At 50.0% G+C, this 13,810-nt stretch overlaps 1 protein-coding gene across 4 annotated transcripts in view; it reads right to left on the bottom strand.

Annotated features, from left to right (window-relative positions):
* Positions 1-12,185, bottom strand: part of BCDIN3D (BCDIN3 domain containing RNA methyltransferase) — a 38,600-nt gene extending 26,415 nt beyond the window's left edge. For 2 of the 4 annotated variants that reach the window (XR_006932293.1, XR_006932294.1), the window contains exons 1-2: positions 11,976-12,185; positions 5,763-5,871 (exon numbers count right to left, since the gene is read on the bottom strand). Coding sequence is in view for 2 of the 4 variants with exons in the window: in XM_040654918.2 (XP_040510852.1) it covers positions 8,350-8,964; positions 10,248-10,293; positions 11,976-12,142 (828 nt within the window). In the remaining 2 variants the exon portion in view is untranslated. Of the gene's footprint in view, positions 1-5,762; positions 5,872-7,680; positions 8,965-10,247; positions 10,294-11,975 lie in introns of those variants that run through there. The other 2 variants (XM_040654918.2, XM_428854.8) reach the window with 2 other exon arrangements.
* Between the last annotated feature and the right edge of the window lie 1,625 nt (positions 12,186-13,810).

The following is a 13,810-nucleotide window of genomic DNA, read 5'->3' on the forward strand; positions in this document are numbered from 1 at the left end:
ACAACTCATTTGCTGCTCCTTTCCTTTTCCCAACACCCCCCGGGCACTGTTGGGAATCAATCTGCTCCTGCCATCTCCGCTGCCCCCCATCCCTGTTTTGCCATCGTGCAACCACAGTGCAGGTGCCTCTGCCCCACAGCAGGTGCACATGCAAAGCAGATCCTGCGCTGGGAGAAAAGGAGCCATTCTCCTGACTTATCACACAGCCAGTTTGTATTTCTGCGGTATGACATCCACAGACATATCACAGGGAGAGGAATTAGGATGAGCTTCTCTCCGTGGTCTCCCTCCACCAGGCCTGAAGTTGAGCATCACTGTACTGTGGTCTGCAAGCCCACCTTTGTATGGCGTTACACTGGGGCTGCAGGAGCAGCTGCTGGGCTCAGCACTCACCTACCCTGGGCTCAGAAGTCAGAGCAGGGAATGGTAACCAGCTGCTCTGCTGGAGACAACTGTGACTGTCACCAACCCACTCCTATGGAACACCAGGCCCTCTGTAATCCCCTCGTGTACACTCCTGGTATGCAGCTTCTTCTCTCCTCCCTATCTCTACACACACACACCCACGCATACACAGCATTAACAGCTTTACTCCTGGCTTTACGAGCATTTACACACTCAATAAAGCATTCTTTTTGCCTTGCAGTTGTGCCAGCTCTTTGTAAATCCTCAGCACTCTTCCTTTTGAAGCTGGAAGAGAACCAGGCCACCTCTACCAACGCTCTTCTCAGCAGCTTTCAGCTCGCAACTCCTTAAAAAGACTTTCCTCCCTTTCCCCAAACCTCTGCCCTTCTGAGTCACGCTCTGTGCAATGCCTGAAGTCAGCACTTCACATGAACCAGCTGAAGCTGGTCTTTGGAAAAACGCAGACACATCCATACAGAACACAGGGCAGCAACCAGCCAGAACCTGCAGCCCTGGCAAGGAGCAGAGCGGGTTTGCTGGTGACAGCACCAGCTAGAAATGCAGATCAAGAGAGAACACGGAGGAGCAGAGCAGCTTTCCTCCCCCGCCTCCCCCCCAAGGCAAAGATCAGTGTTTGGGACATGGACTGCTCACCTGGGAAACTGGCTGAGGGGAGAGAAAGGCCTGACACAGGCTGCTCTTCCTCTGTGCTGTTCCTCAACCCTGAGCTCAGGTAAATGGGTCCTTTGGCCTTACAGAGCCTGGGCTGGGAACCCCCCTCCCAAATCCATTTTACACTGAAGGGCAAAGGAGTCTGAGCTATCAGCCCTCCTACTTTCAGCATTGATAGCACAATGCTCAGGAGCACAGTGCTCCCCATGCACAGCCCAGGAGGTGCCCCAGGAGCACCTGACCCCATTCCCAAGTATCCTGTGCATTTTCTCTCCTTTTCTCCCTCCCATCTCCAAAGCAGGGACACATCTCACCGCCTCTGGGAGCTCCCTGCTTCCTTCCACTGAGCCATAGCCCTTCGGACAGCATCTTTCCTACTCAAAACCAAATGCTTTATTATTGCACATTTCCACGCTCTGCTCTCACGTGGCTTCTCCATGAAGGCAATGCTTACCCTGAGCACTGTGCAGTGTCACAGAAGCAGCCACACCATTTTGGAAAGTTGCACAGAAAGTCCTGAGAAGAAGGGCTTGCTCCAAGTGAGGTAGGAAAGGGGTTTTCTCAGCTCAGTGTGACTGCCCTGCTCCAAAGACAAGGTCGGCCACGGAGGTGATCTGCAATGGGATCAGAAGTTATCGAGGGCAAACAAAAAAAAAGCAGATCTCTCCTTAGGTATTTGTCCTGTTTAACAATTACTGGTATTTGAGGAAAGGACTAAACAGCACCTTCTTAAGTAATGGTTAAGAAAAAGCTAGAGTTAAAGTTCAATCTGAGTCAGTCAGGAATGCACTTCGGGCCCCGCTGGAGGGGCTGGAGGGCAATAAATAATTCAGCATCTGCCCTACTTGGCCACCCCGGACAAGAGGAGTCAGCACTGGGAATGTCCAGAACACAGCAAATCAGTCCCAGGAGGCTGAAGAGCCCTGGATAATAGCCACCACCATGCACATTCCTGAAAAGCTCTGGCTACTTTCACACAGTGCCCTGCTAATCCATTTGCTTCCACGCACCAGCAACAATTAGGCTCCATTGCAATGCAGCAGGAGGGGACTGAGGTCCTCTATGCAGGGGTGGGGGTTGATGGACTCCAGACCCCATATGGAGGGTCCAGCTCTCCTGCACCTCTGTATGCACATGTAAGATGGTGCATCTATCAGAAGGGTTTATCAAAGCCTTCCCTCTCCCATACGCTTTCCTAATGGAGGATAATGGAATTCTCAGCGTGCAACCAAGGATCCCTTCCCTTGCCCCAGCCACTCACAGGAGTGCCACTTCACTTTCCCACCACCATCTCCTGTGCCTGAAACAGGGATCTTTGAGGAGGTAAAGGAGATTAAAGGGACACAGAAAGAGTCAAGCAGCCTTCAAGGGCCAGCCAGGAGAGGAGCCGCCCTGCTTCTCCCTTTTGATCTCTGCGTGAGCATCATGGAGCTGCCCTTGGCTTTTGATGCGTCACCCTGCAGATTGTTCTCTCGCAGCAGGGCAGGCCTGTTGCAGCATGACTGCTCCTGGATTTCAGCTGCTGGGGGAACAAAGCTGCACTTCAGCAGCTTCCACACATTTCAGAGCCGTCAGAGTCTGGGCTGACCCCACGGGTGGAGGGGAACTGAGAAGGCCAAGGAGGGACACCACCCTCAAATTCGGCTCTAACTAAATCCCTGTCAATCATATGGAAGGTGCAGAAAGTGCTGCTGCAACAGTAAAATAGAGCAACTTAATATGGCAGCACAAAGCACTTCACAGAAGGAAATGGGGCAGGGGATCTGTAGTGCCATGCCCAGTCTTTGGCCCACTGTATATGGCTTAGTTGAAGGGAGTTTAATCAATTGCACTTTAAATAAAGTGCATTCTGCCATGGAAGGACGAGGAAGACCCCTTCCTTACCCCTCGTTTCACAGAAGTACAGAGAGCTTTGCTGCTCTGAAAACACCATCCCTCAAAACAAAACCTGCCCAGCGTCATTGTGCCCTTTTAAAGGCCCACGGATTTAGTGGCTTTGTTGCAAGTGAGAACAAAAGTCCTAGCAGCTAATAACATCCATTCTGTGAGCCTGATCTACAACTGACCCAACTTGGATTCTCTGGTCAACTCAGGTCTGCATGTCACTTTGTATTCACTGAGCTCAAGGGCTTAGCTTAACACGTCAGGTTATCCCTCCCTGTGAAATAAAGAGCACAAGATGAGCAGTCTGAGGACAGCAGCAGCCTGCCCCAGTCCCACAGGCAGCTAGGGATAAGGCTCAGAAAGGAACCCACATTTCCTACCTTACAACCAAGTTCTTTGAGACCTGGGCACCTACCAGTCTTGTCAAAGGGTTATAAGCATATCCTGAGCCCAGATCGTGACCCCAACTTTCTTTTCCAAACTGGAGACCCCTTTGGGCTCCAAGACCAGTGGTTGACCCAAGTGTAAGGTAAAAAGGACACTTCTACACCAACTAAATCCAAGAAACCCAGGTGTCAGCTGACGAGATTTGATGGCAAGGCTTCTGCCAGTAATGCACCAAGAGACTGGTGTGCAAAGGCCTGTGGGAAACCAAAGCTACCCACATTAACACAAGCAAATCTAATGAAAAAGCTGAGGTGCCTGGAGTGAAACACTAAATACTAAAAAGAGCAAGTCCAGTGGCAGACCAGACTTACCACACACCACTCATTTACCTATATACTACTCCATTGGGTCCGGAGAGAATGCACCAAAGCCTTGGAGACTCCAGCAGTCCATTCTCACCTAGTCATCAAACCAAAGGGTACACAGCTAAGCTGCATCTGTTTCCATAACCAAGAGGACACAAGGAAGTCAACAGGCAGTCTTTTTGATCCCCTCTGGCCCAAACTGACACACCAAGTGCTCTCATTTGCAACTTGGCCAAGCAGGAGAGGTTCAGCACGAGTCCGGAGTGAAGACAAGGGAAGCCCCCTCCCATAAGCTCCCCCAGCACTGAGGAAGGGGATCAGGTTCTTCACACCACCAGCTAACCTGACAAACCAGAACTCTGCAAGAGGACTGGCCCACACCTTGTAGAGAACAGGCATCACATGTTTGGTGCATAGCTGTTCTTCTCTCAGGTCTCCAGCGTGCCAGGAACGGATGCCTATACTTCACAGGGCTGACACCTCTCACTTTTCTCCTTTAATTCACAGGCTGCAAAGTTCCAGGAAGGACAAGAACAAACGTGCCCTCAGCTGAGCAAAGGAAATCCGAAAATCTGCAGCTTCTACATCTAAGCTTGTAGTGGCAAGCTGCTGGGTTTCCAGCTAGAGGAAGCTGTTTATGGGAGCAGACACACTGCTGCCAACTCTCAGTTCCTAAGCTTGATTCCTCCACTCCTGGCTGCTCATACACGCTGGGGAGAGTGGAATGAGACCATTTATGAATCCTGCTGCCATTTAGAAAGGCCAACGAGCAGTGTTTGCAAGGCTATCAGTACGTACGTGTGCAGGAATGGAAGCAGACAGCACGGAGACAGGTGTTTACAGCACTTGTTTGATCTGACAGCCGTTAAACTGATAAAGTGGCTGCTGTTGCACCACGTTTGCACACTACATTCTTCCCCACTCGGTGCATTCCTTGCTCTCATACAGCACAAGACCCTAGGAGACAGAACTGCTCCTTAGCATAAGAGTTAAAATTAAAAAATTAATTAAAAAAAAAAAAGATTTCTCATCAACTCAATTTAATTTACTTCCTACAAAGGCTGAAAGCCACAGCAGAATCACCCAGAAATTGGAACTCAGCCCCCAGCTTTAATAGTGACTTGCTCAGCTTTAGCTATTTGGTCTAGATTTTTCTACCCAAGGAAGGAGGATAATTATACACAACTTGCTACACAGCAGTGGCGTGAGACTTAATTAGTCAGAACACTTTGAAGGTACAGCGCCTAATTAATATCTGAAGCGGCTGCAGTGATCATTACGCACAATGGCATAGCTCACAGCTGATGATACAGCTCAGCTCATCAGGATTTTTTCATCCTCAGAAGTGCTGCGCAAACATCCAGCCCGTATTCCACATCAGAAATCTCCACAGTGGTGGGTGGATACCAAACTCCTTTCATGGATGGAAAAACTGAGGCAAGGTCTGATGGGGCCCAGCAACAAACCACAGAGCCTGGGAACTCAACAAGGCACTCGCATGGGAACTCCCAGTTTGCTGCTGGGGTGGAACAGGGCAGCACCTTGCTGTGAATGTTGTAGGCTCCTACAGACAACTGTGGAGCCATTGGGTTGGAAGGAGCAAGCAGGAACTCCTTACTACCCTTCCAACATGCAGGAGAAAAACATGACACAAGATGAGTGGAGCAGGATGGCAAAGGGGGGTCAGCGTAGGCAGCAGAGTAGTGTGAGCACGCTTCCATTTCCTTTGTTTTAGCAGCAGCCCCATTCCTGTATTGCAGAGATGAGCACAGAGGCTTCAGCACCAGCTTTGCCATCCCTCATCCCATGCACCCTGGGCTCTACGCAGGTAACCTCAAACAAGCAGGGACATCTCTCTGCTTCCCCAGCTGCACGAAGAACAATTACCACCCGGCTCTGCACAGTGAGAGGGAGCACAAGTGTCAGTCTTAGCCCTCACCTTTATTTTCCTCCTGTCCTGCCTCCAGGAGGCCTCTGAATACCTCTTAACCACGTTGCAAAATGCAGAGAGCACAGAGCATATAAAAGAAATATTCTCCAGGGCCTTACATAAGCACAGCAGTTGAGATCCACAGGCTTTCTTCTGTTGCTGTGCCATGGAGCTGGGCTCCCAGCTGTCTCATCTCATGACACCTTCCTGGAGAACAAAAGCAGCCAGCTGAAAAGAAAGGAGATTATTACTATTATTATTTTAACACTGTCTGCTAAAGGGCTGACTCCATTCCATTCTACTTGGTATCTCAAGAACCACGCAGGGGTTTGTGTTGACGTTAACTTAAGCTGTGTTTATGGCAATATCCAAAGGAAGAGAAACAAAACACACCGCTGTGCCGAAGTCAAACAGAGTAGTTTTGGAGCTGAGCCATTTCTGAGATAGTGGGACATATTGATATTAGCAATTTAGAAGTCCAGACTTCAGACAGATAAGAAGTCACTCCACTGCTACGTACACACTGGGCTGGTTTGCAGGTCTGCACGCAGCCAGCACATCAAGGCTGCAAAAAAAGAAATGAGGAAATAAGAAAACAGAGTCTTTCAACAACAAGCAGACCAAAGGGATCACCCAGGCAGATACTGATCTATCACTCAGTGCAGAAAGAACATAAAACAGGCTCTCTTTGAAGAGGAATGCCATTCCAGATGGGCTCAGGGAAGGTCTCCTGTAATTCTTTGGGTTGTTTACCTTCCTAGCAACAATTTATTAAGCTTTTCAGACAGCTGTGCAAATTCCCACGCAGAACTGAAAGGCAGAAAACCCTGTTCACCCCTTTACAACAGAGATAGCCCAGGTCTATTTTCTACATATTTCAAAGAAAACAGCAAGGAATGTTGACACAACCCAACAGCTCTAGGCTGCACGATACTCCACTGCCACCAGCTGCACACTGCAGGAAACAGCAGTGGCTCAGCCACCACCCCTGAGTCAGTGCAGCTGACCTATGGACTGCAGCCCACATCAGGGGTGCTTCATTACCAAAGAGACACGTGGCATTCATATATAACCTGAAAAAGAGAGAGAGATTGGGCACTTGGGTGAACCCTCAAGAAAATGCAGGATGAAGTTTTTGCTCTACTCTCCTACAAGGATAGGGGAAGCAGCCCTGACTTTAAAGCCTTCTGTAACAAAACTAACAGCTATGACTGGGACTGACACCTTGGTTTGCAGCTGAGAAGGCAGACTGTGAGAGCTCCTCTTTCTGTGGCCCCACTCACACCCTTCAAACACACTCACCCCCATAAGCACCCTTTTTCCACTCTCACATATCTATCCATGGGTCCCAGCAGCTCCTCAACCAGAAGTCCAGGGCAGCCCAGCGGAGCACACACACCCTTCACTCTTTAATCAGAGCTCATTACAAAGGAAACCAAAACTTTCTGATTTCCTATCACTGTTTCAGCAAACAACCAGGAAGTTCCAGCCACAACATCAACTAAAACACAGCGCCCATGCAGGAGAACTGCTAGACAAGAGCACCTCCTGGAGGAGATTCCCTTTGGGCACACAGCTGGGCTTCCTTCACTGCACAGTAAGGGAGCTGCAGAACTCAGAACTTGGGAGGAGTCATCACTTATCTATTGCTGTGTGTCACAGCTTACTCATACAAGCTGTTCATCTGTTTTAACAGCACTGTACAAGCATGACTCCTGCTTACTATAAAAGCTAGCAAAACCACTGAGCAGGTATGAACTGAAGACAGTAGGGAGATTAAGCAAAGTGAAGTGAAGTGAAGACATTTTACTCCTTGTTTTTCCTTTTTTCTTCCCTTTTTCTACTGAACAATGAGAAACAAGCCAGATATTGTGATATTTCAACCTTACCCAAAGACAGCCTTCGAGCTTCAGGCTTACCAAAGTGGCACTCAGAACTAAGAATACAATGAAAATGTATACTCAGCTACCAGAGCCTACGAAAACAGTGTGAAAAAACAGATTTAAAAGGAAAGAAAATATCACAAAAACAAAGTGCTTACTGATAAAATTAAATTACTTTTATTTTAAGGATACTGTTACAAAGAGCTCTCACTTTGTTACACGCTTAAATGCCTTATTAAGGAAATCCTTCACTCCACAGAAAGTTCACACCACTGACAGTCTCCAAACAAATCCCATCTGCAGAGGTGCACAGGACACAGCGTGACCAAAATACCAACCAGACACACTCTGCAGTGATCCAACTTACTCACTCATGGCTGGTAAAGCAGGTTGTGTGTTTCCCTTAAGCCTTCTATCTAGAAAACATGACAAGAAACAGAACAAACTGCATCACATGAGTCAGTAGAAATGGATTTGCCTTCCCTTTCCTTGAAAAGCTCTGTGGGCAAAAAATAAATAAATAAAGGCACTTTCTCCCTTCTTCCAGGAAACATTCTTGGTAAGAAATCACATATATAGTAGCTTGGATTTCAAGAGCACTTTCTAGGAACAGCAACCTCAGAACCCACAAGATAGGTCAGAACTGTCACCACATTTTTGCAGATGCAAAGAGGAAAAAAAACAAACACAACGATGCACAGATATTAGTTGCATCAAACTCCCTAGGGAGGTCAAGGTCTGACCCCTATAGGGATGTGGGAAGTCCTGTATCTGACTCTGTAACTTGCCTACAAACTCAGGAGCACACGAGGCCCTTTGTCAGTCACTGCTGCTGTTCTGAAGGCTCCCTGCCCTCATGATTTGAGCCATTTGATTTAAAAAGCAAGAGGCTTCTGTCCCAGCTGGTGCTCCCAAAGCAGCACACCAGCTCCATGGCGCAGTCCCTTGTTAAGATCTGTGTGATCCTCTCTGCCATATCCCCATTGATGGCAAGAGATCGGAAGTGATCAAAGTCATTCCTGCCCAGCTTCCGCAGGCGGCGGGCAGCTGCCCGGTAGCACTTCCAGGGCTGGGGTTCAATCAGCAGGTATCTGCACAGGGAGGACAGGAAGGCCAGGAACTCCACCAGGCCTCTGTCCCCGTGGTTCAGGTGGATCCACATGGTCACAGACATGCAAAAGCTGATGTCAAAGGTGGAACGGCCGAAACGGCTCAGGTAGGAGCTGAGGAATGGCTCTCTGGAGTTGGAGTCCATGATGTCCAGGTTGGCAAAGGATATGGAGTTAGGGAAGGGGCTGCTCTGCTGAGCCCTCTCAATCAGCACTGGATCAATGTCACAGCACAGAAGGTGCAGATCCTTCCCATCTGCAGGCTGCTCCGGGCTGCCTTTGCCCTCCTGAAGGCCGAGCAGATGCCGGTACAGGGCCACACTTAGCTCCTGCAGAAAGGAAAACAACAGGAGTTCATGGGGTCCTCACTGCTTCCTTAACACATCACCAAGCACACAGGATCCCACTCTCAGCAGAAAGGTCCAAGCACCACCTCAGAGCTCTCTCTCGATGCAGTTCAGAACAATAAGCTCACTGGCATCCTCCTTTTTGAACTGAAAAGCATTGCAGCATCCCTGACTACCAGAGAGGCAGTCAGAAACAGAACTAAACCCACATCACCCCTCAGATGGTGTTTGTAGGAAGAAAATCTGAGTAAGATGAATGGGTTTTACTAACAAGAATCATGCTGAAGGTTCCCATCCAATGCCAAGGCGAAGACTTCACTGGCTTCCCCAGGTGAACCTCAGAGCTTCCTGGCAAGACCTAAGCTACCTATATTTGAAGTAACAATTTTCTTCCTCTTCTGCTAAAGGAGAAGACATTTCCTGACCATCACACCACAGCATAAGAGAGTTAAGGAGAGCTTTTCTTTGAATTTCCTTCTGTAGAGTGCGCCACTCAGTGGCAACCGAATTTATTTCTCATTAGAGGAGATCTGATGACGCTCAAACGACAGCAAGGGAAACACCACCGAGCTCACACAAGCAGGCAGGCAGTGTCCTCTAGTGGTGCAAGTCTGCATTTCAAAAGAACCACACAACGTTTTTACCTGACCTGTTCTACAAGTTCAGCTGAAACAGGACCTGGAATCGTCCTTTAGACAGTGCAGACTTCTAAGGCATCTAAACAGGAGGCTGGGGAAAGGAGCCACAGAAACAACAGCACTCACATCCTCAGCCAGAATGGCCTTTCATCCTGAATAGTTATTTTTAAGTTAACACAGAGAGATAAAGCTTCCATCTGGAAAAAAGCAACAGCTATATTAAACCTTGCACTAGCGTGCATGTCAATTACAACACAGCAAAGCTGCACAACAAGGAAAAGCCAGGAGAATAAAAGTAGAACAAGGAACAGAAAGACAACAGACTCTCAAAAGAAGGGAAATTCCGTGAGGTTCACCAGTTTGATCGCAAAAATCTTCAAGAATGTGTGAGCAGGATGTTAATTTGAAGTCCTGTCTGATCAGTAAGAGAGGTGCTATTACTAAACTCGTAACAGATCATGGTTTCTAGTTTCAGACTTGGCCCATTCCCTGCCTCTTTGGTGCTGAGGACACCCAGCAATCCAGGGCTCTGCAGGTCCAGCCCTTGGTGAGAAGAAGGACAGACTGAGCACAGACTCCAAACCACTTCTCAGCCTCAGCATTTAGGCACAGGCAGCTCCACCTTACCTTCACTGTGTTCTCACAGGTGTGGGATGCCAGCTTCTCAAGTCTCCTGTGAGAACACAGTGAAGGTAAGGTGGTCTGTGACCCCCACCCAAGTACTCTCTGCCTCAGTCACACAGGCTCACACCCATCCCAGGCTAATGCTCCATACCCCCCAGCCCTCCCAGGCTGTTTCATTCCCCACCAGCTCCCTGGGTTACTGTTCTCACAGCCTTCTCCACTGCTCCCACCACTCCAGGCCACTGCACCCCTCTGTTTGCTCAGTCTGCTCCATTCCTTCCCAAAATCCCATGGCAGTGCCTCCTCCACTCCTTCCTCCCACACTCCCAGTCACAGACTGCTCCAGCCTTCCCAGTCTGTCCCACTGTCCCCCAGTACTGTCTCCCCCTTAAACTTTTCCACTGTTTCCAATGCCCCAGATCATCATCTCCCCCCCCAGTCTTTTCCACTACACCCCAACACCCCAGACAACTGTCTCCCTGATAATTTTTCACTCTGCCACCCTATACCACTCTCACTCCTAATCTTCCCCTCTGCCCTCCTATACCCTAGAACACTGCCTTCCTGTTCATCTTCCCTATTGCCCCAGCATTCCGTGCCAATCTCCCCATTATCCCCCAAAACCCCAGACCATTATCCATCTTAATATTTCTTCACTGCCACCCAATAGTCTGCACCCCAGATCACTCTCACCCCTGATTTTTCCCACTGCCCCTTAATGCTCCAGATCACTGCTTCCCCCTAACCTTTTCCCCTGCTTCCCATATTCAAGACCCATCTCCCCTCTATTTTTCTCCTACTGCCCTCCAGTACTCCAGGCCACTCTCTCTCAATCTCCAGTACTCCAGGCCACTCTCTCTCAATCTTTCACACTGTTCCCCCCAGGCCTTCCCACTGTTTCCTATACCAGAGGCCACTGTCTTCCCATGAATCTCCCACCAACCCCAACGCTCCAGATCACTGCCTCCCCTCTAATCTTCCTCCCCTTCCCTCCATATTCTAGACCACTGCCTTCCCATTAATCTTTCCCACTGCCCCCCAGTATCCTAAAACCAATCTTCCCCACTGTCCTCCAATGCCCCAGTCCACTCTCACCCCAGTGTTTCCCCTTGCTCCTCAAACACCTCACATCACTGTCTTCTCTCACACTTCCCCACTGCTTCCCATATCCCAGACCACTCTCCCTCAGTCTATTCCACTGCCCTCCAGTACCCCAGCCCACTGCCTCCCCTCTAATTTTTCCCTTTCGCCCAATACTCCAGATCACTTCTCCCAGTCTTTCTCCCTGACCCCCATATTCAAGACCACTGTCTCCCCTATTTTTTCCTACTGCCCTCCAGCACTCCAGGCCACTCTCTCCCAATCCTTCCCAGTTCTCCCCCCAGGCTTTCCCTCTGCTCTCTGTATCACAGACTACTGTCTTTAACCCAATCCTTCCCTCTACCCTCCCATACCCCAGACCACTTTCACCCCTCATTTTTCCCACTGCTCCATAATGCCCCAGATCACCGCCTCCCCCAAACTTTCTCCCCCACCCCCCATACCCTACACCACCATCTTCCTATAAATCTCTCCCACTGCCCCCCCAATACCTCCATACCAATCTCCCCACTGCTCACCCTCTTCCCTCAGTCTCTCCCGTCACCCCCACGTCCGTCCGTCCGTCCTCCACCCTTCTTCCCTTCCCCCAGGAGGCCCCACCGGGCCCACCCCGCCCCAAGGAGCCCTTACCCCGGAGTTGCAGCCCACGTCGAGCCCCAGCAGCGGGCGGGCGTCCGAGGGAAACAGCCGCCGCAGAAGTCCTCCGGGCAGGAGGCGGAGACGGCCCTCGGGCGGGTGGAAGCGGGAGTAATTGGGAAAGTTCCCGTAAGGAGCGGCGCCGGGCTCCAAAGCGGCATCCTCCTCGTTCGTGGGCGCCGCCATTTTGCCCCGTGGTTGTGCTCTTGCCGGGCGAGAACAGAGGGAGAGGAGAAAGGTTCCGGGAGAGAAAGGTTCCGGGGAGAGATATGCGCGTGCGCAGAGAGTCATTGGGACGGAGGTTTGCTGTGAGGCAGCGGGGGTGACAGAAACATTGAACCATCGAATCGTGAAGGTTGGAAAAGACCTCCCAGATCATCCAGTCCAGGCCCAGCCCAGCTCACCATACCCACTGACCATGTCCCCATGTGCCACCTCTCCACGGTTCCTGAGCACCTCCAAGGATGGTGACCAGATTTTACCCAGAAAAGAGTACACCTGTACCAGCCGTGGGCTGCAGCTCCTCCAGGACAGTCCTGCAGGAGACAGAATAAGAAGCTTTACTAAAGTCTAGGCAGCCCACATCCACAGCCTTGCCCTCATCCACCAGGTGGTCATAGAAGGAAACCAGGTTGATCAGGAATGATGTGCCTTTTGTGAACCCATGTTGCCTCAGCCTGATCCCCCAGTTATCCCCACACGCCATCTCATCTCAGTCAAGATGATCTGCTCCACGACCTTCCTTCTGCAGTTCCCCAGATCCTTCTTCTGACCCTTCTTGTAGATGGGGGTCACACTGGCAAGCCTCCATTTGTATGGGGCCTCCCCAGTTCACCAGGACTGCTGATATATGGTGGATAGCAGCCCAGCAGCCACCCCTACCGGCTCCCTCAGTACCCTCAGGTGGATCCCATCCAACCCCGTGGATGTGTGACACTTCAGGTGGAGCAGCAGGCCGCTACCTGCTTCCTCCTGAATCGTGGGGGTTTTATTCTGCTCCCCCATCCCTGATAGGACCACAAGTAGGGACAAGAGGACAACGCCATCCTCCTGTAGTCCACCAAGGAAAAAACACTCCCTGCACAGCCACGGTTGTGCTATTCTAGTCTTTCCAGATCCATCTGAGTGAAAAGTGGAATTTGTAGAGATTTTACCTAAAAGACCCCTTCCCAGGCCCTGTTACACCAGAGCAGGCTGAAGAGGTGCTCAAGAAACACGGAAATGTGGCAATGAGGGACATGGTTTGTTGGGAATGGTGGTGTTGGTTCAGTGGTTGGACTGGATGGTCTTTTAGTGGTCTTTTCCAACCTTAATGATTCAATGATCTGTGAGTGGGCATGGTGGGGATGGCCTGAAGGTTGGACTTGATGATCTTAGAAGTCTTTTCCAACCTTAGTGATTCTGTGACTCCATAGGCAAGCAACCAGTGGGAGGTTTTACAGCAGGAAAAATAAAGGCCTTGGTAAAAAGGAGTGAAGAAGACCCCCATCTGCACCACAGGGAAGGTTTGAGGGGCAAGCTGACAGGGAATACAGGATTCTTTTTCGGCAGGGATGTTGATTTTTATCACAGCATGACGAGCAGAGGGCGCCAGGAGCTCAAGAACCTGGGTGCACAACAGAGCCAGGGTTCAGCCTTGGGTGCGTTTTGCATTGGGAAAAATAAGTGGGCTTGGCAGAGAGTCCCTCTGTCCTGAGCACACCTCGAGGATGGAAGGGAAGAAAGATGGGAAAGGGAGCAAAAATAAATATTTTGCTCTTCTTCTGGGAGAGGAATTTGTATTTATTTAGCTGAGGTCTCCTCTGATTCTCTCTCTCTGCATTTAGACC

This window comes from Gallus gallus, chromosome 34 (assembly GCF_016699485.2).
Source record: "Gallus gallus isolate bGalGal1 chromosome 34, bGalGal1.mat.broiler.GRCg7b, whole genome shotgun sequence".
Taxonomy (NCBI): Eukaryota; Metazoa; Chordata; class Aves; order Galliformes; family Phasianidae; genus Gallus; species Gallus gallus.